The sequence below is a fragment of the Metarhizium album genome (genome assembly GCF_000804445.1).
Source record: "Metarhizium album ARSEF 1941 chromosome Unknown scaffold_11, whole genome shotgun sequence".
Taxonomy (NCBI): Eukaryota; Fungi; Ascomycota; class Sordariomycetes; order Hypocreales; family Clavicipitaceae; genus Metarhizium; species Metarhizium album.
The window spans coordinates 524,680-546,549 of NW_024467585.1; the positions used below are offsets into that span (position 1 = coordinate 524,680).

The window sequence follows — 21,870 nt, forward strand, 5'->3', positions numbered from 1 at the left end:
AACCGTACAAGTCGTGGTCCCTCGTCCGATATGCATCGCGGCTAGGCTCGCCTCTTCTAGCTGCCGGTGTTGCCGAAATAGGCAAATGCAACTGCTCGGAGCGAGCAAGGGAGTCATTGGCACATCTTGCATATATCTAACCATCTGGCTTGTCCCGTGGCGGCGACGAGCGTCCGGCGACTTCTCTTGCCTTATGAGCACGCTACGGAACCTGCGCGAACTCGGAGCGCTTCCAGCTAGCATTTGACCCCGGCTGCCTCTCATCGCAGAACTCGCCACACTTCAGACAGTCCCAGGTTTTTGCGCTCCGCCGGGGCCCAGTGAAGAGAAACAGCCACCAGTGCACTGGGCATGGGCCGGCTCCGTATTTATGTACGCCGCACGGAGTACATGGTATCTTGTCCTAACGGATGCTTCCGACAGCAGGTGAACAACAAGAAGCGACGGACCAAATGCAACAAGTTGGCGAACGAGAGATTACACACTCCATATTTATGCAAAATCTCGCACCGCCGTCGTGAAACTTCAAACAGGATCAAGCCGAGACAAGACGGCAGAGTCGGCCAAGTCTGCCTCTTCTAGATTGACGTTGACTGATGTCGGTGCGAGGTAGACACGTGGGCAAATGTCGACTTCTCGTGTAAGCAAGCCAGAGACGAAGATACCAAGTATGACAACCTTGCCATGTCGGGAAGCCAACGCCGACGTGGGAAGGAAAAAATTAGAACAAGACAAGCAAGCTATCTCACACGCCCAACTCCCACACGTGGGATTCCATGTCCATGTGATTGGCGAGCTTGGAGATTCATGTCCCAATTACAGCGGGACTGCCAAGACAACCCGACTCAAGCCCCGAAAGCCCCAATTAAGCTTAATTGCGAGCAAGAGATTCGTTCATTGGATAATTACGTGCCTCCCGCCAGGATCTTGGTTGGCGCGCTCTCGTCTCGGCCCCTTGGCTCACCAGAAGCAGACACCGAACGTTGAAACCTGTCGGCCCATTCAGCTAGACAAAACTGTGGGAGTGACTTCCTGAGCATATAAAAAGCCGCAATGGAGGCCGGAACAGTTCACTGGATTTCCTCTTGGTTGGACAGACATTAAAATATCCGTACTCGGCCGTCAGCTTTTCTTCCCCCAAGACGAAGCTCCAGAGTCCAGACCGGACAACAGACGACATGGTGCTCACCGAGTACACCTACGTGTTTGTAATCGGCACCGGCTTTGCCTTGCTCGAGGCCTTTAACAATGGTGCAAGTATGCGATGGCACCCCGTCTTGGCCATGGCGCCCAGATATTTAGCTAACACAAGATCACCAATAGATGACGTCGCCAATGCTTGGGCGACCAGTGTCTCGTCACGGTCTGTAACCTACAGACAGGCCATGGTCCTGTGCCTTGTATTTGAAATGCTCGGCGCTCTGACTGTGGGCGCGCGAACGGCCTCGACTATCAAGAATGGAATCATCCCTCTGTCGGCATTTCAGAACAACCCTGGCGTCCAACTCCTGGCCTTCACCTGTGCCGCCGCTGGCGCCTCTCTCTGGGTCCAGTGGTGCACCCGGCACTCGGCCCATGTTTCATCGACATATTCTCTTATTTCTTCCATCGCCGGTGTAGGTGTTGCTACCGTGGGTGCTTCTGGCGTCCAGTGGGGATGGAATAATGGCAAAGGTCTCGGCGCCATCTTTGCCGGCCTTGGTATGGCGCCGGCCATCTCTGCCTGCTTTGCTGCCATTATCTTTATGCTTATTAAATTGGTTGTTCATGTCCGAAAGAAGCCCATTCCCTGGGCTGTATGGACGTCGCCATTCTTTTTCCTAATTGCTGGTGTTATCTGCACGCTTTCTGTCGTCTACAAAGGCTCCCCTCGACTCGGCCTGGATAAGAAGCCAGCTTGGTATATTGCCGCCGTCACTCTTGGAGTCGGATGGGGCCTGTTTGTGCTGTCTGCGATCTTCTTTGTGCCTTTTGTTCACGCCAAAGTGCTCAAGAAAGATTACACACTTTCGTGGAAGCATGCCATCTACGGACCCCTTCTCTTCAGCCGTCAGCCCCCAGAAGATGCAGTCCAAGCCAAGGTCCCTGACTATGCCATCGTCCAGCACGGGGACGTCAGTGACGACAACAGCCAGTCGGACGAAGGAGCATCGGACACGAAAGGGGCGTCTGGTACCGTCGGTGACGGCGAGAAGTCCGGCGTGCCAGTCCAGTCTGCCACCAATATCGGTGACAAGAAGCTCATCTTGGCTGAATGCAACCAAGAAGGCTACCAGAGGCTTCTGGTCGAGGCAAGAGAGCGGCACCACGCCAAGCTCAGGAAGAGCCGTGGTCCTCTGGGCTGGGCAATGCGAACACTGCATGCGAACCCTATGGGTGCTGGATCTCTCTACGAAACTCACAACATGATTGCTCTTTGCAAGCGTATTCCCGCCATGATTGTTGTTGCTCTTCTCTACGGCATGCATTATGATATCCATACCGCGCAAGTCGGCATTGAGGGTACCCCTGAGGGTCGCCGCATGCAGCGCGTCTATGACGAAGCGACCAAATACCCCAACGAGGTTGAGTACCTGTATTCGTTTGTCCAAGTCATTACCGCCTGTACTGCGTCCTTTGCCCACGGGGCCAACGACGTCGGCAATGCGGTTGGTGTCTGGGCCGCCATGTACTCGGCCTGGTCTACTGGCAGAACTCTCACTGCGAGCTCGCCTGTGGAGCTGTGGCAGATTGCTGTCATGGCATTAACCATCTGTGTCGGCTTCATCACGTACGGTTACAACATTATGAAGGGTAAGGCGCAAGTTCGCAACTCTCTGGGGCCAACACGCAAACGCGCTGACATGTTATTTCTAGTCATGGGCAACAAAATCACCTACCACTCACCCAGCCGAGGGTCCTCAATGGAAATGGGTGCGGCCATTACAGTGCTTGTTTTCTCCCAATATTCGCTGCCCGTCTCGACATCCATGTGCATCACCGGAGCCACGGTTGGCGTTGGTCTCTGCAACGGCACCTTGAAGGCTGTCAACTGGCAGCGAGTTGGCTTGTTGGTATTTTCTTGGATTATGACGATTCCCATTGCAGGCTTGATTGGCGGCATTTTGATGGGGATACTACTCAACACTCCTCACTTCAACTAAGTGACTGGCATGTAATGTAAAAAGCGTTGTTATTTTCACTCTTCGGTCTTCATTGGCTTCTTGGGGTTTTTTTTCACGGCATGAAAACCGCGCATACATGTGCATTGTACAATTCATGTCCTTGTGCCCTGTTGGTGTCTTGTCTTTTCTTCTCCATTACCACTGGGTGGGCGGGCATGGGAGCGCTTGCAAGACGCATCCTCTTCCGTCCGGCACGACTACGGCGAATATTGGAAGCTCCAAGTCGAGAGCCAGCGTGAAGCAGGTTTCCAGCTTCCGTAAACAGTTGTTGGCCCCGGCCAGCTCGTGCATGGCATTTTGACCACCATGCTATTGTACGTATATATGCCATGCAGAACCTCGAGGCTTGCAGCGCAAGCTTGGACATTGACGCACCGCGCAGTCAGCACAGCGGTCGCCCCGACCGACGGATGTCTGGTGCTTAGACTTTTCACTTGTAGTTTGAATGACGTGACGGCGGCGACTAGCCCAAGTATTCGAGATGTCGCGTGATGGGGAACTTGAGAAGGTTCGACTGGTGGCTGGAAGCAGACACGTGTTGGCCTCAGGCATCCAGCAAGCTCGCTGTTCACGTCAGTGTACTCCGTAGGAAGTCCGAAATCCCATCTTCCATTTCTCCAGCATTCGATACCGCATCCGGCTCCCGCTGATTTCGCTTCGCAACATCTTGAGCTTTCTCCAAACAACACGTAGTGCTTCTGAACAAGCTTGTTCATCCATCAGAGCCCAGTGCCCACCGGGCCACCGCCAGCTGCAAGCTCAGAGCTGGTCGGTCGGTCGTCTCGGTGCGAGCATGTTGTCAATTGACGAGAAGCACTTTTGACTTTGCCAACGGCTGCCACACCGGCCTTTATTCGTCAGACGAGGTTCCCGCTTGCTTTCAGGCAACACTGGCCCAAAAATGAGGGCGCGGCGGATCGCGGTCGTCAGCGAGAAGAAATATCGGCATCCTCGGCGCGGCCAAGTTGGCCACACGACCGACCACAAACAACCCGACACCACCGACAACGCAAGCCCCATGCGCAATAAGCCGGTGCTGACCTCAGATACCGCTTCAGGCGAATCAAGCTGAAGCTCCATCATGGGACGGCTACAGACGATAGCTTGTGAATACCGCTTACCACTTTTGCATGTGCGTCGTTGCGCCTCGATCCTTTCCCCCCTTTCCCTTTTGCATCCCAACGACAGGGCCACGGAAGAGCAAAAAAAAAAAAAAAAGCACTCGAGCTCACCTTTTGCCACAGAAAATGCTACTCAGCCTTGCTCTCCTATTTGCGCTCACAGAGGCCTCTGTGAGAGCCGCCCAGGTTTCTCTTGCGCTGCCCTCGGGATGTCGCAAGGCCTTGCCGCAAGGCCGCTCTGCTGGAGACGTCTCTACCATCCACATCACGAGCGGTGGGAGACGACGAAGCTTTCTCCTCTCGATACCTTCGACCTACCATCCAGAAATTCCGGCCTCGGTTATTCTGTCGTACCACGGTGGCGGTAGACATGCGGAGGATCAATTAAAGTTGGACCAGTTGACCAATCCAGAGTTTAACTCGGCTGCGTTTGTCATCTACCCGCAGGGCATTCATGTAAGGCAAATGATATACTTTGGTTTCGTTGCTCTGCTCTGCTCACCACGATACAATGCTGACGGAGCACAAGAATACGTGGCAAGGCGTTCCTGGGGCGGAGGCGGACGACATCCAGTTCACAACCGATATACTGGATTTCCTCCAGGATGGTTATTGCGTTAACCCCGGTCGCATATCCGCCACGGGTAAATCGGACGGCGGAGGGTTCTGCAATGTATTGGCCTGCGACTCCAAGCTATCTGGCCGCATCGCAGCGTTTGCCCCTGTTTCCGGGGCTTTTTACGTGGACTCGTTACCTTGCAGGCCCAGCACGGTAAAAATTCCCTGCAATCCCAGCAGGGACGACGTGCCATTTCTCGAATTCCACGGTGGCGATGACCGAATCATCTCCTACGACGGCAAAAGGCGCAAGGGAGCCTGTCTTCCGTCCATCCCACACTTTATGCAACAATGGGCAGTGCGCGATGGGCTGGGTGTCAGCAGCACCACTACCCCAGTGTCTCGAGATACCGTTCTTTACAGGTTTGGGACGGGGAGCAAGGCCGGACTGGTAGAGCACGTCTTTGACTCTGTCCTCGGCCACGATTGGCCAAGTACAGTTCCCAATGCCGACAATAGAAAGACGGGTCATCATGTCGCAAGTTTCAATGCGACCCCGATGATTGTCGACTTTTTTGAAAGGCATCCTTTGCAGCTGGACGACGCGCTGCGCAAGACGGCTTGAAGAAGGGGCAGACGCTGGGGCTTGACGGAGCTGAAGAGGAAAGGATTGCCCCCGGGGGTGGGAGTTCATTTACCAGGCTTTGATGGTTTTCATATTCTTCGACTCAGGTACCACCACGTACCGCCTACATATTAATTAAAGTAATATTCGAGACCAAGTTCCAGGCAGGGTCCGGACACAACCAATTCCCAGAGCATGCTCTCGGCAAACCTACACTGGGGTCTTTTCCTCGTCTCCGTCCACCGTGCCAGATAGTCACTCATCCCCGCAAAGTCAACTCGGCCAGATGACGCCATCCGCGCCAACACTCACACACACCAGACGCCTTGCCGTCCGCCTCCACCGAACAAGGCCAGGCTTCCGAAGATGTGCAACCCATACGGAGCACCCCCCAACGTATCCCGCGGCCCGAGGTTTGCGCCACACGTCTACGGATGCTGCTCAATCAATCCCGCCGCCGAGCCTTGCGGAGCACAAGTCTACCTGCGCAGTAAGTTAGTCCCCGTCTAGATGGGTCCGTTTCCGTTGACTGATACTTGCTGGAAAACTGTTTCCCTCGACGCTGACGCTGACGCTGACGTTGACTGGGCGGAGGGAGGCAGGCTGCCGGGGTCTTGGGTGCGCGTGTCTTGCCAGCCAGTCGGGAGTACCGGACAGTGAGTCTGCCACCATGAGAGCGTTGCTTGTCCACTGCCGTCTGGGGCGTGTCCACGGACAGATGGATAAGTCTACGCTTGCTCAAAGTCTACACCTGCAAGCGTTCACACGTTGGACACGGGGGATGCAAGTCAACACTTGCTCAACGAGTTCCCTTTACTCGGACTCACTCGTCTTGCCGATTGCCATCTTTGCGGTGCTCAGAAGACAGGTTCCGTGCTGCCTGGAGCCCAGATCACTTGATGGGCTGCCGGGGAGGTGGTGCTGTTACGAAGACGCGGTGCTAGAAGTAGCAGATGTAAAGCGCGTTGCGAGGATGCCGGGCTCGACTCGCGAGACCTGGGTTTGGCAAGACTCTGTCACTCCAACAATCTCTTTGTGAATAGCGAAAAGGTAAAAGGTCGAGGTTTCGCCCACTGATCGGGGCTGCTTCAGACCCGCGGGCCGTGGCTGCTTGTGAGAATCGCCGTGGCAGTCTGCACTCTGCACTCTGCACTCTGCACTCTGCACTCTGCACTCTGCGCCGGCGTCACGGCACTTTGTGCGTGATGAGGAATTGACGCCAGAGTAAGGGCTTGACACCAAAAAACGGGCGTGGCCACGCCACACTATTTTGTGTGATGTGATGCCAACAGTCTGCAGGAGCGCGGAGCAGGTCTGAGACGCGATTGCCCCTTTGGGCCATCCGTGCCGGCGCAACGGTGCTCCTCCCTGCCTCCCGTTCGTCGGCGCCGCACTCGACTTCCGAGATGGCGACGCCGCCACTGCCGCCGCCATCAAATTCACCAAGCGTCGTGGCCGGCTTGCACTGCTCCAGCCACCTACCATCCACGTCGAGCGGCACCGCCAATTGACGCACTGCTTCTGCTGCTGCTGCTGCTGCTGGTGCTGCAGAACCCAACCCTCCCGGGGCGTCCCATGCCCACCGTCGCTTCGGCTGGGGGGAGGGGGCTGCCCGCTCTGCGTCGATGGCATGGCGAAATTCCGGCCTGCCCTGGACGTTTTCAGCGCAGGTACGGAGTACTTGGTCGAGACGTTGCCCGAGGTGGGAGGAAACGGATGCGCCGGCACGTCCCACTGCCGAGCCGATGAAATAGGCAATGATTATCGGGCCCTTGTGGTCTCGGGTGTCATGCTGGTGTGTGGGCACGACTATACTTTGGGAAAGAGACGAAGGGAGGGATGTGAAAGTAGTGCCTTTTTTGTGTGGTTCAAGTTTGTGTGTGTGTGTGTGTGTGATTTTTGGGCGTCATTGTTCAGAGACGCGGTCGCAGGCTGGACTTTGTTGTACCACGGCTCGTTCTCGTCTTTTTTGGCCGCACCATCAAGGATAGCAGAGCCGGGGAAGAGCCGGAGCAAAGAAGACACCACGACCACGGAACAATGATGGCTGTTTTCGATGCTGGGTTCTGTAGAAGGGGCTATAGGTGCCAGTCCCGCTGTTGATCGCTTCTCACGCCGGGCGGGACGCCGGGAACGCCGTCTCCTCGCCCGGACCTCGTGGCCAAGGTCATGGCTGAGATGTGCCACTGCAGGGGGAGATTGCTCGGTCCGGTACTCCGTACGGAGTATGATGGCGAGCGAGCCGGCCACTCGGCGCGAGGACCCACATTTGTGCTGACGTTGGTGCATATACCGACCGGGCCACCCCGCCTGGGCCCGGCCGAGATCAAGATGCAGCATTTGATTAACGTTACGGAGTATTTGAATCTTGAATCCGTCGACAATCTGGCTGGCGTGTCCAAGCTCGGATTCATTGATGCCGCCACCAATCGTCGTCGCCGGTCACGCCACCTCTCCCGCCCGACTTTCACTCCCGCAACCTTGTCCTTTTGACCCTGGAGATGCAACAAACATGTCAGCTGCCGGGGAACTCTCGGCGTTGACGTGGTCGTTGCGCTTGAATGTTGTCGCACCTGACCAAGGGACCCCCGGCCCTCCCCGCGGGGAGGCAGTCCCCAGGCCAGTTGCTCCCATGACGTCAGGTCATCATGCGCCTTCCATGTCGACTAGAAACTGTGAACAAGTGCCTTCCTGCCCAAGGCACTCGAGTGCCAGGAGGTTTCTCGGTACTTAACCCAGGACTTTGTTCCAAAACCAAACTAGCACCAGAGTACCTTAGGTACTTGAGCACGGGACAGGTCTGGTATCTGGTACACGTACTCCGTACTTGCACAATGAGCGTGGGCAGCGGACGGGGTCAACTTTGTGCACCAAAGCGCCTCCAGGCTGCAGTTGCAGTGCAGGTGCAGGTGCACAACATGCCGAGATGCCATCTCGAGATGGTTACCCACCAGACTCTCGATGATGACACGGCGAGTCGATCAAGACGAGTAGCTGCAGCCATGTGCCGAGCACGTCTACGGCTCTGCTTCAGCCCGTGTGCGGCTGGGCCTGCCTGCCTGCCTGCCTGCTTGGCATGTGTGCGACGTATGGATGGATTCTGGACCCTTGGACCGTGTACCCAAGCACGTAGTTATGTTTTATGTTCTCAACTTTTTGTATTCCTTGGCTCCTTTTTCCCTGCGTCACAACTTATTTGTCTCCTCCGTGAGCCCTGCGAACCGGACCCCATCCCTTTCCGCCACGCCCTTTCTTCCTCTTCCTCTTCCTCATCATCTCTTGACCTAGAGCCGCCAGTCCTTCTCCCTCTGCATCTCTTTGCGGACATCGCCCAAACATTCGTGACCCGTGCATGCATTCGTTCTCTCGCCCCTTGGTCTGGCTCCATCTCCGCCATGGCCAGCATCGGGAATGAACATGGCACAGAACCGCATCCTTCAGAGACGACACCTCTCCTCCCCCATTCTAGCCGTGACCGCGACGTAGAGTCACTGCATCCTTCGCGTCGCGCCAACGACCGTCTGATTCTACGTTCCGCATACCGTGGCGGCGGTGGCGGCGACGACGACGACGACGACGAAACACCCTACAAGGATTACGCCACTATTGACTGGCTTCAAGACTTGGTCAAGGACAACACACGGCACGGCATCCGAGACGCCCATGTTCGACAAGCAAACACCACATGGGTGCGAGTAGCCAAGGCTTGGGATTCGGCATCAGGCTGGGTAGCAGCCTTCGTTGTTGGCCTTCTCACCGCCTGCGTTGCGTTCGTCGTCGACGTCAGCGTCGAGACCGTCGCAGACTGGAAAGACGGCCATTGTAAACCACATTTCTGGCTCAACCGCCGAGCCTGCTCCTCCAGTGATCAGGACGGCACAACTTGGATGCCGTGGTCAGGAAGCTTTCCTCGGGCATATCTGACATATGTCGCCTTTGCCCTGCTGTTCGGCATCATCGCGGCCGCCGTCACGACAACCACCAAGATGCCCCTACCCCCGGTTGTGGACCTAAACGTCGCCGACAAGGACAAGAGCCGTGGCTACGAGACAAAGGCCAAGGTCGACGACGAGCCACGGGGCAAGGTGATGTACATGGCTGCTGGTAGCGGCATACCCGAGATCAAGACCATACTCTGTGGCTTCGTCATCCCGCACTATCTGACCTTTAAAGTTCTCGCCGTCAAAGCCATCGGCGCAACCTTTGCGGTGGCTACCGGAATGTGCCTGGGCAAGGAGGGTCCCTTTGTTCACATCTCGACATGTGTGGGACACTTGGTCGCGAAGCACATACCCAAGTATGCGCAGAACCAGCGCAAGATGAGAGAAATGCTCAGCGTGGCCTGTTCTGCCGGTCTGTCGGTCGCCTTTGGCGCCCCCATCGGCGGTGTCCTCTTCAGCTACGAAGAGATAAGCACCTATTTCCCGCGGCGTGTGCTTTGGAGATCGTTTCTGTGCTCCCTCGTCGCCGCCGCCACGCTCAAAGCTCTGGATCCCACGGGCACCGGGAAGCTGGTCCTGTTTGAAACCAAGTACGGCGTCGACTATGACGTTGTTCACTATTTCGTCTTCATCTTTCTCGGCATCTGCGGTGGCATATTTGGTGGCGTCTTCTGCAGCACCAATTTCCTGTGGTCCAAGACGTTTCGCAAGCAGCCTTGGATAAAAAACAGCCCGCTTCTGGAAGTCTGCATCGTGGTCCTCGTCACGGCTGTCCTGCAGTACCCCAACCCCCTGATCCGCCAGACAGGAGACATCATCATGGAGCGTCTGCTGGTCGACTGCAACGACATCAAGGAAGACTGGATCTGCGTGCAAGAGGCAAAGACGGAGGGCAAAGGCCTGTACTACGCCTGGCTCATCTCGGGGACGTTCATTAAACTTACACTGACAATCATCACCTTTGGCTGCAAAGTTCCATCCGGCATCATTATCCCCGCGCTGGATGCCGGCGCGCTGTTTGGAAGAATGGTGGGCCAACTCGTCCCGGACATCTCCCCCGGCATCTTCGCCATGGTCGGGTCTGCTGCTTTCCTTGCCGGCGTCAGCAGGATGACTGTGAGCCTGGCAGTCATCATGTTCGAACTCACGGGCGAGGTCAACTTCATCCCGCCCTTCATGGCGGCCATTCTCACCGCCAAGTGGGTTGCAGACTCCATCAGCGCCGACGGCGTTTACGACCTGTCCCAGCACATAATGAGCCACCCCTTCCTAGACTCGGAGCAAGCCGTTGTAAAGCTGCGGGCTTTGAAAGACGGAAAAGAGTCTCCCGACTTGGACGTCTTGATCCCCCCCGAAAGAGTCATGGAACAAATCACCATACACGCGGGGCCCAACCACCAGGTGATCATATCCGACCTCCGGGCCAAACTGATCGGTCTCTCTTCTGGCGGCCTGTTCGACATGGGTCTGGTGATTGTGAACGAGAGGGGGGTCTGCACCGGCTATATTTGTGAAAGCAGCATTGCGCCTGTGTTGCGGTTCATTGGGCAACAGGAGCTGGACGGAAACGACTTGATCAGCTTCGCGGACGGCAGCTTCGAGCAACTGGTGGACCGCAGCCCCCTGACCATTTCAACAAAGGCGCCTCTAGAGTATGCGGTAGAGATGTTTGGCAAATTGGGTCTAAGCCACTTGGTAGTTGTTGACGAAGACACGGCCCAGGCAGTCGGGCTGATTGGGAAGAAGCGTCTTTTGAGGTTCCTTGGCCGTCTGGAGTAGCATTATTAGCATTGCGTTTTTTTGCGAGTGCGGCTGGGTATAGGCGTTGTGAACGCGCCTTTGATTTTCTCTTCTTTGCTTTTCTCTTTTTTTTTTTTTTTTTTTTTTTTTTTTTTTTTTTTTTTTTTTTTTTTTTTTTTTTTTTTTTTTTTTTTTTTTTTTTTTTTTTTTTTTTTTTTTTTTTTTTTTTTTTTTTTTTTTTTTTTTTTTTTTTTTTTTTTTTTTTTTTTTTTTTTTTTTTTTTTTTTTTTTTTTTTTTTTTTTTTTTTTTTTTTTTTTTTTTTTTTTTTTTTTTTTTTTTTTTTTTTTTTTTTTTTTTTTTTTTTTTTTTTTTTTTTTTTTTTTTTTTTTTTTTTTTTTTTTTTTTTTTTTTTTTTTTTTTTTTTTTTTTTTTTTTTTTTTTTTTTTTTTTTTTTTTTTTTTTTTTTTTTTTTTTTTTTTTTTTTTTTTTTTTTTTTTTTTTTTTTTTTTTTTTTTTTTTTTTTTTTTTTTTTTTTTTTTTTTTTTTTTTTTTTTTTTTTTTTTTTTTTTTTTTTTTTTTTTTTTTTTTTTTTTTTTTTTTTTTTTTTTTTTTTTTTTTTTTTTTTTTTTTTTTTTTTTTTTTTCACAAACACACACACACACACACACACCTGGCGAAGGAGTAGGCTCGAGTACCGCATACCTTGTATCATTGTCGCATTCACTTGATCATCTAGGGACCTGTGCAAGAGGATTGATTGTGTCGCTGGGCTGGCGGGTACGTTTGGTGTTTCCGGACACGCTGAGCTCATGCATGTACAGTACAGGCTTCTCGACAGACGGTAGCAGCCCTAGTTAAGAACCCTATTATACAAACCGTCCGCGAGTGCCGGCGCTGCTTGGCCTCGCCTCGAGCTCTCCTCTTCACATTCAAGCCCGGCCAACGCCCCGGTAGTAACAGGCCCATCGTCGTGGACGGCCGTAGCGGTCCCGGACGCCTCGACCTCCTGTGGTTTATGTCGACGGCCCTGTCGAGCCGGCAGGGCAGCCGTGACATGCCGTACGAAAGGGGAGGGAGGAGCACGACACCGCTGGCTCTTGCTCACATCACCGCTCCGTGCGCACTGCACACTGCGCACTTGACGTCGGGACACCATGGACGCACGGTATCACTTGGGATTCTATCGCTCTATCTGGGAATATGACTATCGGTTCTGCACGTCAACCCCCGCCTCAGATGTCGTCTCAAAGGGACGCCACGCTGCAACCACGCGTGCCACGCTTGTGCAAGCAACTCACGCCCGTGGTACGGAGCTTGCGTCGGGTGGTTCTGCACGCCCACGAGGCGGCCTGTTCTATCCGCTGCGAAGAGGGGGCTGGCTCAGAGCCTCGTCGCCGCAGCCGCCCAGAGCGAACGGTTGCCCCTGTTCCCGTCGTGAGCTCGAGACTAGGCCGCGGGTTCGTGTCGTGACACCAGGCTCCGATCGTCTCCGCCAAGTAACTAGGGTCCGTTGAATCTTCGCGCACTGCAGGCATCAGCGGCTAGTCAGGTTAGGTGACAGCTGCGACGCTTCGGCGTGTTTCTCCATCTCGACGGCGGCGTTCGCGCAAGCGCCAATGGCACGGCCGCGACAGGCAGCTGTGCCGTGCTGAACTGTGCCGAGCTGTGCCTTTATTCCATGGCTGTCTCGCTCCGGTCCATCGTGACGTCGTAGCTGCACGGTGGCGGTTTTCGTCTTGGGGCGTCACTGCCCCAGCGCGGGACCAAACACGTCGTCCGTGCTGTCGACTTTCCGGCGCTTTGCATCTCTGGCCTCGGCACCGCCAAAGACGGCGCCGTCGTCTGTGGCACTCGGTTTCTTGGGCTTGACCACGGCCTGCTCTCGCCGCGCCCGCTGCAGGGCCACGAGGTCAGCCCTGTCCGGGTCCCGGCATCGTTGCAGTTTCTTTCGCAACGGCTTCATCGACCTGACAATCTCCGGCTATTCGTCGTCAGCGAGACTTGATGTCAAGGGACTTGACTGGGTCCCTACCGTGCCCCAGTACTCCGTCATCCTCTCCGGAGGCTCGTCTTCGAGCATGGCGCGGCAGCTCTCGAGGGTAGTCATGATCTTGTCACGGACGGCGCTGTCCCCACTCGACTCGGCGCTCTCTGCCGGTCTGGGGCACAGGATATCCACAAGCCCAGAGTCCACCATCAGCAGCGCCGCCATCATGATCTGGCTCGGCGTGAAGTGGAAATACACGTCCGTGACGAGCGCGCTGAACTTGAGGATCTCCCTGGCCCGCGCGTGCGCGTGGTTTATCCTGGCGTCCCCGTCTGCAAGACGCATCCTCAGCTGCAGGATGGCGCCTTCGAGGGCTCGAAAGGGGTGCCGCACGTCGAATGCGAACCGGATGCCCTGACATAGCAAGTACTCCCCGGCCAGGATCTGCTCGCCCGTCGTGTTCGGGAACTTCTCGGCCAGCTTGGACAGCCGGATGTAAAAACCCTCTGCCTTGCAGCCAAAGAATAAACAGGTCTTGAGCAGTTCGGTGGGCGGATAGGTCATGACCGAGTTTGTCGTGTAGAACCGGCGGAGAAACACGGCGGCGGTTGCGCGGATTTCCGTCGGCAACTCGCAGAACTGCGCCGCTCGAATGAGTTCAACGGTGAAAAACTTCACCAGCCTGGCTTCTTCGTCGGGGGTGAGGAAGTCGGGGACGGCGTCTATGCGAGGTGCGATTTGTTGTTTTGCCAACGAGTTCGTCTTCTCTCGTAGCTCCTGCAACGTGGCTGGGGAGAAGGACCATAGTCGAAACTGGCTTGATTTTCGGTACCGCCCGTCCTCGGTAGCCATGGCTATTCACTCCGAGCCAGTGCAGAAGAGCTATTATTCAATAGCGATGGAAAGGGCGTGCTGCGCCGAAGCTGTTCGCACCATCAGCCATGCAGGGCGCAGATGGAAGGCTCAAAAACCACAGCTCTTCACCCAGAGTTCACCCAGAGGTGTCTCGCTCACGTGATGTGGCGTCGGTTTCGCGCCAGAGGACTCCTCACTGCACATTTGGTAGCCGAGGCAATTTGTCTGGGTTTCACCTGCCATCACTCTCCATCACATTTTTACAGAGGTGCAAACTGGCCACGAAAATGGTTTCAATAAACTATAAACTTGGTCGTTTCTCATAGAGCCGTCCTGGGCAACTGCAGTAGAGTGGTATGCATTTAACTTAACCTCCATACCTGCCGCGTTTCGTCGCGCCCGTACTCAATCCGGCATCAAGCTGGCGCCGCATGGCCAAAAATAAACCCGCACCCGACACGGGCTGCTTAGTATCCCAAATGAGCCCGTCGAGCTGGTACGGGCGGCGGGGGAGGCTTCTTTGCTCTATTCACAGGTGGCGGTGGAGGCGGCGCTTTCTTGACTTCGTGGCCGCCTGTCATCCGAGACGAGCTGCCATAGCTGGTGGCAGAGCTCGTACTACGATTGCCCCAGCCGGGGCTTCCATCTCCACTGCCAGTAGATTCATCATCTCGAAACACATCCTCGCAGTGGCCAGTATACGAGCTCCTGTCAGTGGCGGTGCGGGCCATTGATGGCGTCCTAGTGGCCACAGATGCTAGCGGGGTTTGTTCACCAAACGTAGCAGCGCGGACGAACGATTGGCGCGGATCTTGGGAGGGTGCCGGCAGAGGAGGCGGTGGCTGGGCAGCCTGAGAGCTTGTCAGGAGACGACTGGGAAGTCTCTCAGCCGGGCTCAATTGCTCCGAAGAGACATGTCTTGTTTTGGGCCAAGATGTGGAGATGGAGGATTTTCGGGTTCGGGAAATGCGAAGTTCGTCTTGTTGCTGGGAATCTGCTGGGCCGCCGTCTACCAGTGACTGGCAGATGCGTCGAAGTTCCTCCGCGGCTCTCTCGTGATAATTGAGCTGAGCTTCCAAGAATGAGTTCAGGGCGCTAATCGACTCCGCCTCAGTGTCTTGAACGTCCTGCATGCGACGCATGACATCCTCGCTAGTATCATCAAACTTGGTTCTGCTGACGCGCATTTCCTCCTCAATACGGAAATCGTCTCGTTTAGCCTTTTGCATTTTGGCAACACTGGTATCGTACGCGAGTCGTCGGCTCTCTAGCTTCTTACGAGCCGCCTGATATCCATTGTTAGCAAAACACCTTGGAAGGACAAAAATACGACGTATTTGTCAAGTGTAAGGTAGTGGACCTACCTGGTACTCTTTCATCATGGCAACGTTTCGATCCAAGTGATGGAGCCAGTTGGCATTGACCTCCTCGGCGTAGTTGTTGTGAAGATTTGCGATCCGCTCGTTGGCACGGCCAACAGCCACGAGATGGTTGCCAAACTCCGAATCCTGGTCAAAATCGTTCCCATGTGCCACCATGGCACGACCAAGCACGGCGGTGGGGGGCGCTCGGTTTTTGTCTTCCGCCGCCTCACATCGGCGAGAGATCCATTTCGAATATGCGGTAGTCGCCTTTTGCAGGCTTTCCATCCCTTTACACTTGTATTAGTGCGCGCAAAACCAAGCTCGAGATGTCATCAGGAAGCGGACCTTGTTGACGAAGCGCCATTTCGGCCTCTAGCCTCTGGAACTCATCAGAGTGTGTGGTTTTGGCCTCTGAGCCCATCTTCTCACCGGCCCATTGGACGGCTCGGTCCAATTTTTTTGCAAATGACATGATTGCTCGAAATGTCTCTGACGGTACTGACTTTCGGTGTGAAAGTAAAGATCGATTGTCGTCTCTCAGTGTGAACAATTATGCAAAACGAAGTATTTCCCCAACCACGCCCAAGAGTTGGAACGAAGGGAAGGAAGGAAGGAAGGAAGGAAGGGAGGGGATAGCTTATCAGAAACGAGAGAAAAGAAGACTTTGGCCACGAGCCCCAAATGCAGCGGATGCCAGCAAAGTTGATGGAATGTCAAACTGATTCGAAGACTGGAGGGAAAAAAATCAAAAAAACCTTGAGTGGTTGGCAATAGGTTGGAGCGGCGTCGGGTGGGAGCAAGGGACTGGAGCAGGATAAGAAAAGCAGGCAGGCAGGCGGCCAAGAAGCGAGCGAGACGTAATGATATGAAAGGACAGAAACATCGCTTGACGGCAAGATGCTACATGTCCTTACTGCGCACCGCCCAGTATGATGTGCCATTGTCTGGTACGGAGTACGTACATTTGTGCATGGATAGATACGGACGTGGGACCTGGGACATGGGACCTGGGACATGGGACCTGGGACCTGGGACCTGGGACCTGGGACCTGCCTTTGATGGCTGGTCTGCGTCGGCTTTCAGTGGAGACAAAGGCACATTCTGGAGGCGGCCGTCTGCAGCTTTGTTTCGTGCATGGACACTTCGATTGAGTTGCGCATGTATTCAAGATGGAGGGTTGAGGGTTGAGGGTTGAGGGTTGAGGGTTGAGGGTTGTAGGGCTCGTACGGATTAGATGCAGCCAGGTTCGCATTCGTCGAGCGGCCGATATCGAGGAGTGACACGCGTACCTTGCTGTAACCGCCACATGCCAACGGCACCGGGGTCCACCGCTCTGTCTGAGCCTGGTCTGGTTCCGCTGGTGACTGGAGCGGCTAGCCTGTTTTTAGCCATCAATCAGTTGACCCTTGGCCGCTTGGCCGCCTGGCCGCCTGGCCCGAGCGCTTTTGGTACGATGCGGACTGGGGGGGGTGGGGGGCCGGCTTGACAGGACAACTGAAGCACTTGGCAGCACTCGGGTTAGGTATCTGGATGGGCCACAGCGCCAAGACTGCGCGCAGGAATTCGGCAATGAAGTATCCTTGACTGGGGCATCTGGGGTGATGAAATACTGAATGAGTGAATGTCATCCATCCAGATGTCACCAGCGGGTCCCCAAGGTGGGAAACTGTCACACCAAAAGTTGGGCGTGGCCCACGCCACACTTTTGTGTGTAGACCACCTTATATGCTTGCGACACACCCCCTAGCTCTAGCTGACCTAAATGCTGGAGCTATTTCTAGAGCATAGATCCTAGGCAAGGCATACTGCTGCTACAATGTGCTGCTACTATGTGCTGCCACTATCTGCTGCTACTTTCTGCTGGATCTATCTGCTAGCTCTATCTGCTAGGCATTTTATAACTCTACTTGCTTTACCTTCTCTCTGTTTAGAGAGAGGCTGCTCTTATAGAGTAAATATACTTCTAAGATATAGAAGTAGCCTTTTTAGAGTGCTTCTACTAGTAGGATTTAAACATTATAGCAAGGTAGTTGCGCTATAGTAGGAAGTTACAGAGTGTAACCCTCCTAGGCTTATAACTATTACACTAAAAGTTAGGCGTAGCCCACGCTACACTTTTGTGTGTAGTAGACTACCTTATATGCTATGCGACACACCCCCTAGCTCTAGCTGACCTAAATGCTGGAGCTATTTCTAGAGCATAGATCCTAGGCAAGGCATACTGCTGCTATAATGTGCTGCCACTATGTGCTGCTACTATCTGCTGCTACTTTCTGCTGGATCTATCTGCTAGCTCTATCTGCTAGGCATCTTACGACTCTACTCGCTTTACCTCCTCTCTATTTAGAGAGAGGCTGCTCTTATAGAGTAAATGTACTTCTAAGATATAGAAGTAGCCTTTTTAGAGTGCTTCTACTAGTGGGATTCGAACGTTGTAGCAAGGTGGTTGCGCTATAGTGGGAAGTTACAGGGTGTAACCCTCCCAGGCTTATAACTGTCACACTAAAAGTTAGGCGTAGCCCACGCTACACTTTTGTGTGTAGTAGACTACCTTATATGCTATGCGACACACCCCCTAGCTCTAGCTAACCTAAATGCTAGAGCTATTTGTAGAGCATAGATCCTAGGCAAGGCATACTGCTGCTATAATGTGCTGCCACTATGTGCTGCTACTATATGCTGCTACTTTCTGCTGGATCTATCTGCTAGCTCTATCTGCTAGGCATCTTACAACTCTACTCGCTTTACCTCCTCTCTATTTAGAGAGAGGCTGCTCTTATAGAGTAAATATACTTCTAAGATATAGAAGTAGCCTTTTTAGAGTGCTCCTACTAGTAGGATTTAAACGTTATAGCAAGGTAGTTGCGCTATAGTGAGAAGTTACAGAGTGTAACCCTCCCGGGCTTATAACTGTCACACTAAAAGTTGGGCGTAGCCCACGCCACACTTTTGTGTGTGGTAGACCACCTTATATGCTATGCGACAGAAACCCCGACTCTGAGTACTTAACCTAGGTGCCTGTTCCGTAAGTACTCAAGTAAAGTTGGTAAGTACCTATCTACTCCGTACTACTTGGGGACTTGAGTAAGTTAGGTACCTAAGGTAGGTACTTACTTGGCACTTGAGTAACGTTACCTACTTCTTAAGTAGGTACTTAGACGCCCTGCTCTGTGGGTTGAATGTTGGCCGTGCAAATGCTGCGACCGGCCGGTGTGAAGCCCGGTGACTCGCATTGCGCAACTGTTGGTTGCAATGAATGGCTCAACACGTTCTTGCATCGTCGTCCGAAGCGCTCGTTGAGTAACCAATCTGCCGCCCTCGATTTGCCAAGTTGCATGAAGGGATGGTTTTTCATCCTTGGGTGAGAAGCTCAGGGCTCAGATGGTCCGCTGCCGCCGCCGTTCTGACGTTTCAGTCCAGTCTCTTAAGCTTTTCAATGGTCCTCGATCTACGCCGCCGTTAGTCCCCAGTGATGCCACGGTAATCAAATTGCCAAGCTGCTCGGCAAGGGATAGTACATCATACATGGATAGACGACTGTTTCGCGGCTAGAGACTCAAACACTCTCCAAGAGCCACGGACGAGACACGGATGAACTAGAAGTCTGCCGATTCTTGTCCTCCCCAGCTCTTCTCTACAGGCAGCGCTGAGCGGCAGAGATCGCTGGAGACTGAGCTGAAGGCTTTGGTTTCGAGACGCGGCCGTCTACTTACTCGGACAAACATCTTGAACACCCCAAAACCGCATGCAACGACCACCACTAGGTTCAATTCAAGACGGGACACCATCTTGAAATCTGCGACCAGGCACCCCTTTGAATGCTCGACCAATCCAGTGCCACGCAGGTTCGGAAACCGTCCAAATCTCCAAGAAACATTGAAGTCTGCTTTTCCATTCATCAATGTTGTCCACTTTTAGTTCAATTATGCTTTTGGCCACGACGCAACCTGCAAGAGGAGGAAGCTTGTTCCTTGCTTCCCCCCGGTCGCTCCTTCCACGATGCGCCCGAGCTGTCAGCGGTCAGTGGTCGGATGCTCTTTCAAACGACCAACATAAAGCTCCTAATGTCTCGCCTTTCCAACCCCTCTCAGCAATGACACGACGTAATGTTGCCCTTGGATAAACTGGTTCCACGTGTGGAATGATTGTCATGCTACGGAGTACGGAGTACGGCGTACGGAGTACTTCCATCCTGTACCACCTTTCTGGTCCTCGTCCCAGACTGTGGCGGGACACGGGAACGATTGGCTCCGCCCGACACGGTCCAGCAGGTCCGTCAACCCTTCAACAAGTGTTCAACACTTCTCATGAAAGCAGCAGCTGTGTTGCCGATGGCGCCCGATGATGGTCGGCTCCCGCGGGAGGACACGTTTGCAAGGATAAATTGGTGCCTTTCGCTGTATGTTTCCCAGCTCATACGGCTGTCTGACCTGGATGTGGAAATGCAGAACAAGGGGTCAAGTTTGATCAACATGCACGAAAACGAACCATTTTCCTTGCTCTCGCAACGGTTGAAACCATCCGGAAGCTGTCCCAGGCCTGTCTACAGAACAATCAGGCCCTTCTTGGACAGTGCTGTTTGACCTGGACAAAACTCTACCGTTTCCAAACCAAAGCGAACTGTGGTGACAACGAAAAATAAGGCGGAAGCGGCTGGAGTGGTTTGTGGGGACAAACTTGTAGTACTCGCTGGAAAGCAGCAAAACTCGGTCGAAACGTCGCCTGCTTTCACGAGTAGCGCCAGCAATCGACTGCCGCGCAGCGACGAGCGAGGGCGGCCAGGTGGCCGGCCGTATCTTAAAAGTGTCCCGAAAGGGGTTGGGCCTTAAGAAACACGCCACGCCATTCTCTGTTGAAACATCAAACGTCATTCAGCTTGTCCCCCTTTTTTGTCCGCCCAACCACAATCGCCGCCTTCACCACTCTGGTTCTATCAAACCACGCAAACAGCCTCCCTGCCAGCTTGAAACCTCCCAGGGATATTCCATACTGGCCCAGCGCAGCCTCCTGTCTTTTCAGATATCCGGACACACCGGCAAACACATGATCCGAGATATCTCGAATCTCAATGTGTTCACCATTGTAGCCACACTCAACCAGTTGTTGTCTGTACTGGGCCTCCGTGAGAAATGTGCGCAGGGGGCATCCCATGACCAGCCCCACGAGCCTCACCAACAGCGTATTCCAGTTCGATGCCTCTTCATCCAGGATCAAGTCAAAGGCCATGACGTGTGCGTTTAGAGTCTTGGCAGCAAATTTGAAGACGGGCCGCCTAGAAGGCGAGAAGTGATATAGACAATCCAGCGCCATGAGCCAGCGCTCAGAAAAGGCCTCGTGCGCCAACCCCTCCACCGACGAGCGTATCGCCCTGCTCCACGTTTCGGGCCGGGCGGCATTCGCGCGGAACAGCTTGAACCAGTCCGGAGACAGTCCGGCCGCCTCGCCGCCATTCCCCGATGCAAAGGCTCTGTCGAGCGTCCTCCGTGCGGTCTGAAGCTGTGCCTCGTCGAGCGTGAGCCCGACGTACCGGAATCGCGACCTGTTCTCAGCGCGGATCAGCCTGGCCAGCGCCATGGTCTGGTCGCCACAGCCAAAGCCCAGATCGAGCACGGCAACGGAATCCTGCCCTGCGGGCGAGTCATCTTTTGCACGGAGCCCCGCGGCTTCCAGAATCTGTTGTAACAAGGCCCGTGTCGCTTCGTCGAAATGCTCTGTTGGCTTTCCGTCATCCGTCTTCCTAGTCAGTGAGAGAACCGTTAGCGCAATATACGAAGAAGAGAAACAGGTACCTAGGCAGTTCTCAGAGGGCGGTCCTACCAGAATCCTAGGTTCATCCACATGGACCCAAGGGGGGTTCTGAGGTTCAGCTTCCAGTGCCCGAGAGAGTAGGCGTCGCTTGTGCGGAGAAATGCGAAGGTACCGATGGACACGAGCGCCACGGCGACGAGGAAGCCGACGAGGGTTCCGAGGATGAAGTCCCTCGGTGAGAAGGAATCGGGCATGGTATCTGCGGTACAACGCAGTCTACAGCCGAGTTTTGTCGTCCAAACCCAAGCGAGCGGGAGGGTGAGGTGTGTCGGAGTGGTGCTCAGGTAGCCTAGCCATTGACCACCAACGCAGCCTCTGTGAGCGCAATCCTCTGTCCAGGAACTGGGACACCAGTGTCGGTGGACGAAGCGAGAAATTGTCCACCGATCGATATAGGACGGCCAGGCGTTCTGCACGGCGCGGAACGTCCCGAGAGCTCGTTACCAAGGCACTTTGGCGACGCGCCATTTCGGGCGGCCCTTTTGCCCCGCACAATGCTGACAAAGCTCCGGGGCACATGTCGGCAGCAGCGCAGCGCAGCGCAGCGCCCAAACGGAGCACGGCCGCGGGGCCCGACGTGGCTCCACTGTCCCTTGGGCCTTGAGCCCAGAGGTCGGCATGTCTATTGCGCCGCATCGGCACAGGGTCGCCTTTGGTCCAATGGCGTCGTGTTCTTGCAGCCAGTTTTACGCCGTGTCCGAACATG

The 21,870-nt window shown here is 54.2% G+C and overlaps 6 protein-coding genes across 6 annotated transcripts; 3 read left to right on the forward strand and 3 right to left on the reverse strand.

Moving 5' to 3' along the window:
• Positions 1 to 1,178: 1,178 nt before the first annotated feature.
• MAM_04899 (phosphate-repressible phosphate permease) lies at positions 1,179 to 3,143 on the forward strand (the record flags this gene model as incomplete). The annotated part of the gene is made up of 3 exons (XM_040823697.1): positions 1,179 to 1,257; positions 1,324 to 2,793; positions 2,857 to 3,143. The coding sequence occupies 3 exons, from the start codon at positions 1,179 to 1,181 to the stop codon at positions 3,141 to 3,143; spliced, it is 1,836 nt and encodes a 611-aa protein (XP_040678368.1).
• Positions 3,144 to 4,411: 1,268 nt separating this feature from the next.
• Positions 4,412 to 5,468, forward strand: MAM_04900 (uncharacterized protein; the record flags this gene model as incomplete). The annotated part of the gene is made up of 2 exons (XM_040823698.1): positions 4,412 to 4,741; positions 4,815 to 5,468. The coding sequence occupies 2 exons, from the start codon at positions 4,412 to 4,414 to the stop codon at positions 5,466 to 5,468; spliced, it is 984 nt and encodes a 327-aa protein (XP_040678369.1).
• Positions 5,469 to 8,863: 3,395 nt separating this feature from the next.
• MAM_04901 (Chloride channel, voltage gated) lies at positions 8,864 to 11,188 on the forward strand (the record flags this gene model as incomplete). The annotated part of the gene is made up of 1 exon (XM_040823699.1): positions 8,864 to 11,188. One exon carries the CDS (start codon positions 8,864 to 8,866, stop codon positions 11,186 to 11,188), a length of 2,325 nt encoding a protein of 774 aa, XP_040678370.1.
• Positions 11,189 to 12,894: 1,706 nt separating this feature from the next.
• MAM_04902 (Cyclin H) lies at positions 12,895 to 13,989 on the reverse strand (the record flags this gene model as incomplete). The annotated part of the gene is made up of 2 exons (XM_040823700.1): positions 12,895 to 13,131; positions 13,183 to 13,989. The coding sequence occupies 2 exons, from the start codon at positions 13,987 to 13,989 to the stop codon at positions 12,895 to 12,897; spliced, it is 1,044 nt and encodes a 347-aa protein (XP_040678371.1).
• Positions 13,990 to 14,459: 470 nt separating this feature from the next.
• MAM_04903 (BAR domain containing protein) lies at positions 14,460 to 15,828 on the reverse strand (the record flags this gene model as incomplete). Its single annotated transcript, XM_040823701.1, has 3 exons — positions 14,460 to 15,278; positions 15,357 to 15,643; positions 15,702 to 15,828. 3 exons carry the CDS (start codon positions 15,826 to 15,828, stop codon positions 14,460 to 14,462), a joined length of 1,233 nt encoding a protein of 410 aa, XP_040678372.1.
• A 4,388-nt stretch (positions 15,829 to 20,216) lies between these two features.
• MAM_04904 (uncharacterized protein) lies at positions 20,217 to 21,358 on the reverse strand (the record flags this gene model as incomplete). The annotated part of the gene is made up of 2 exons (XM_040823702.1): positions 20,217 to 21,093; positions 21,174 to 21,358. 2 exons carry the CDS (start codon positions 21,356 to 21,358, stop codon positions 20,217 to 20,219), a joined length of 1,062 nt encoding a protein of 353 aa, XP_040678373.1.
• Positions 21,359 to 21,870: the final 512 nt, after the last annotated feature.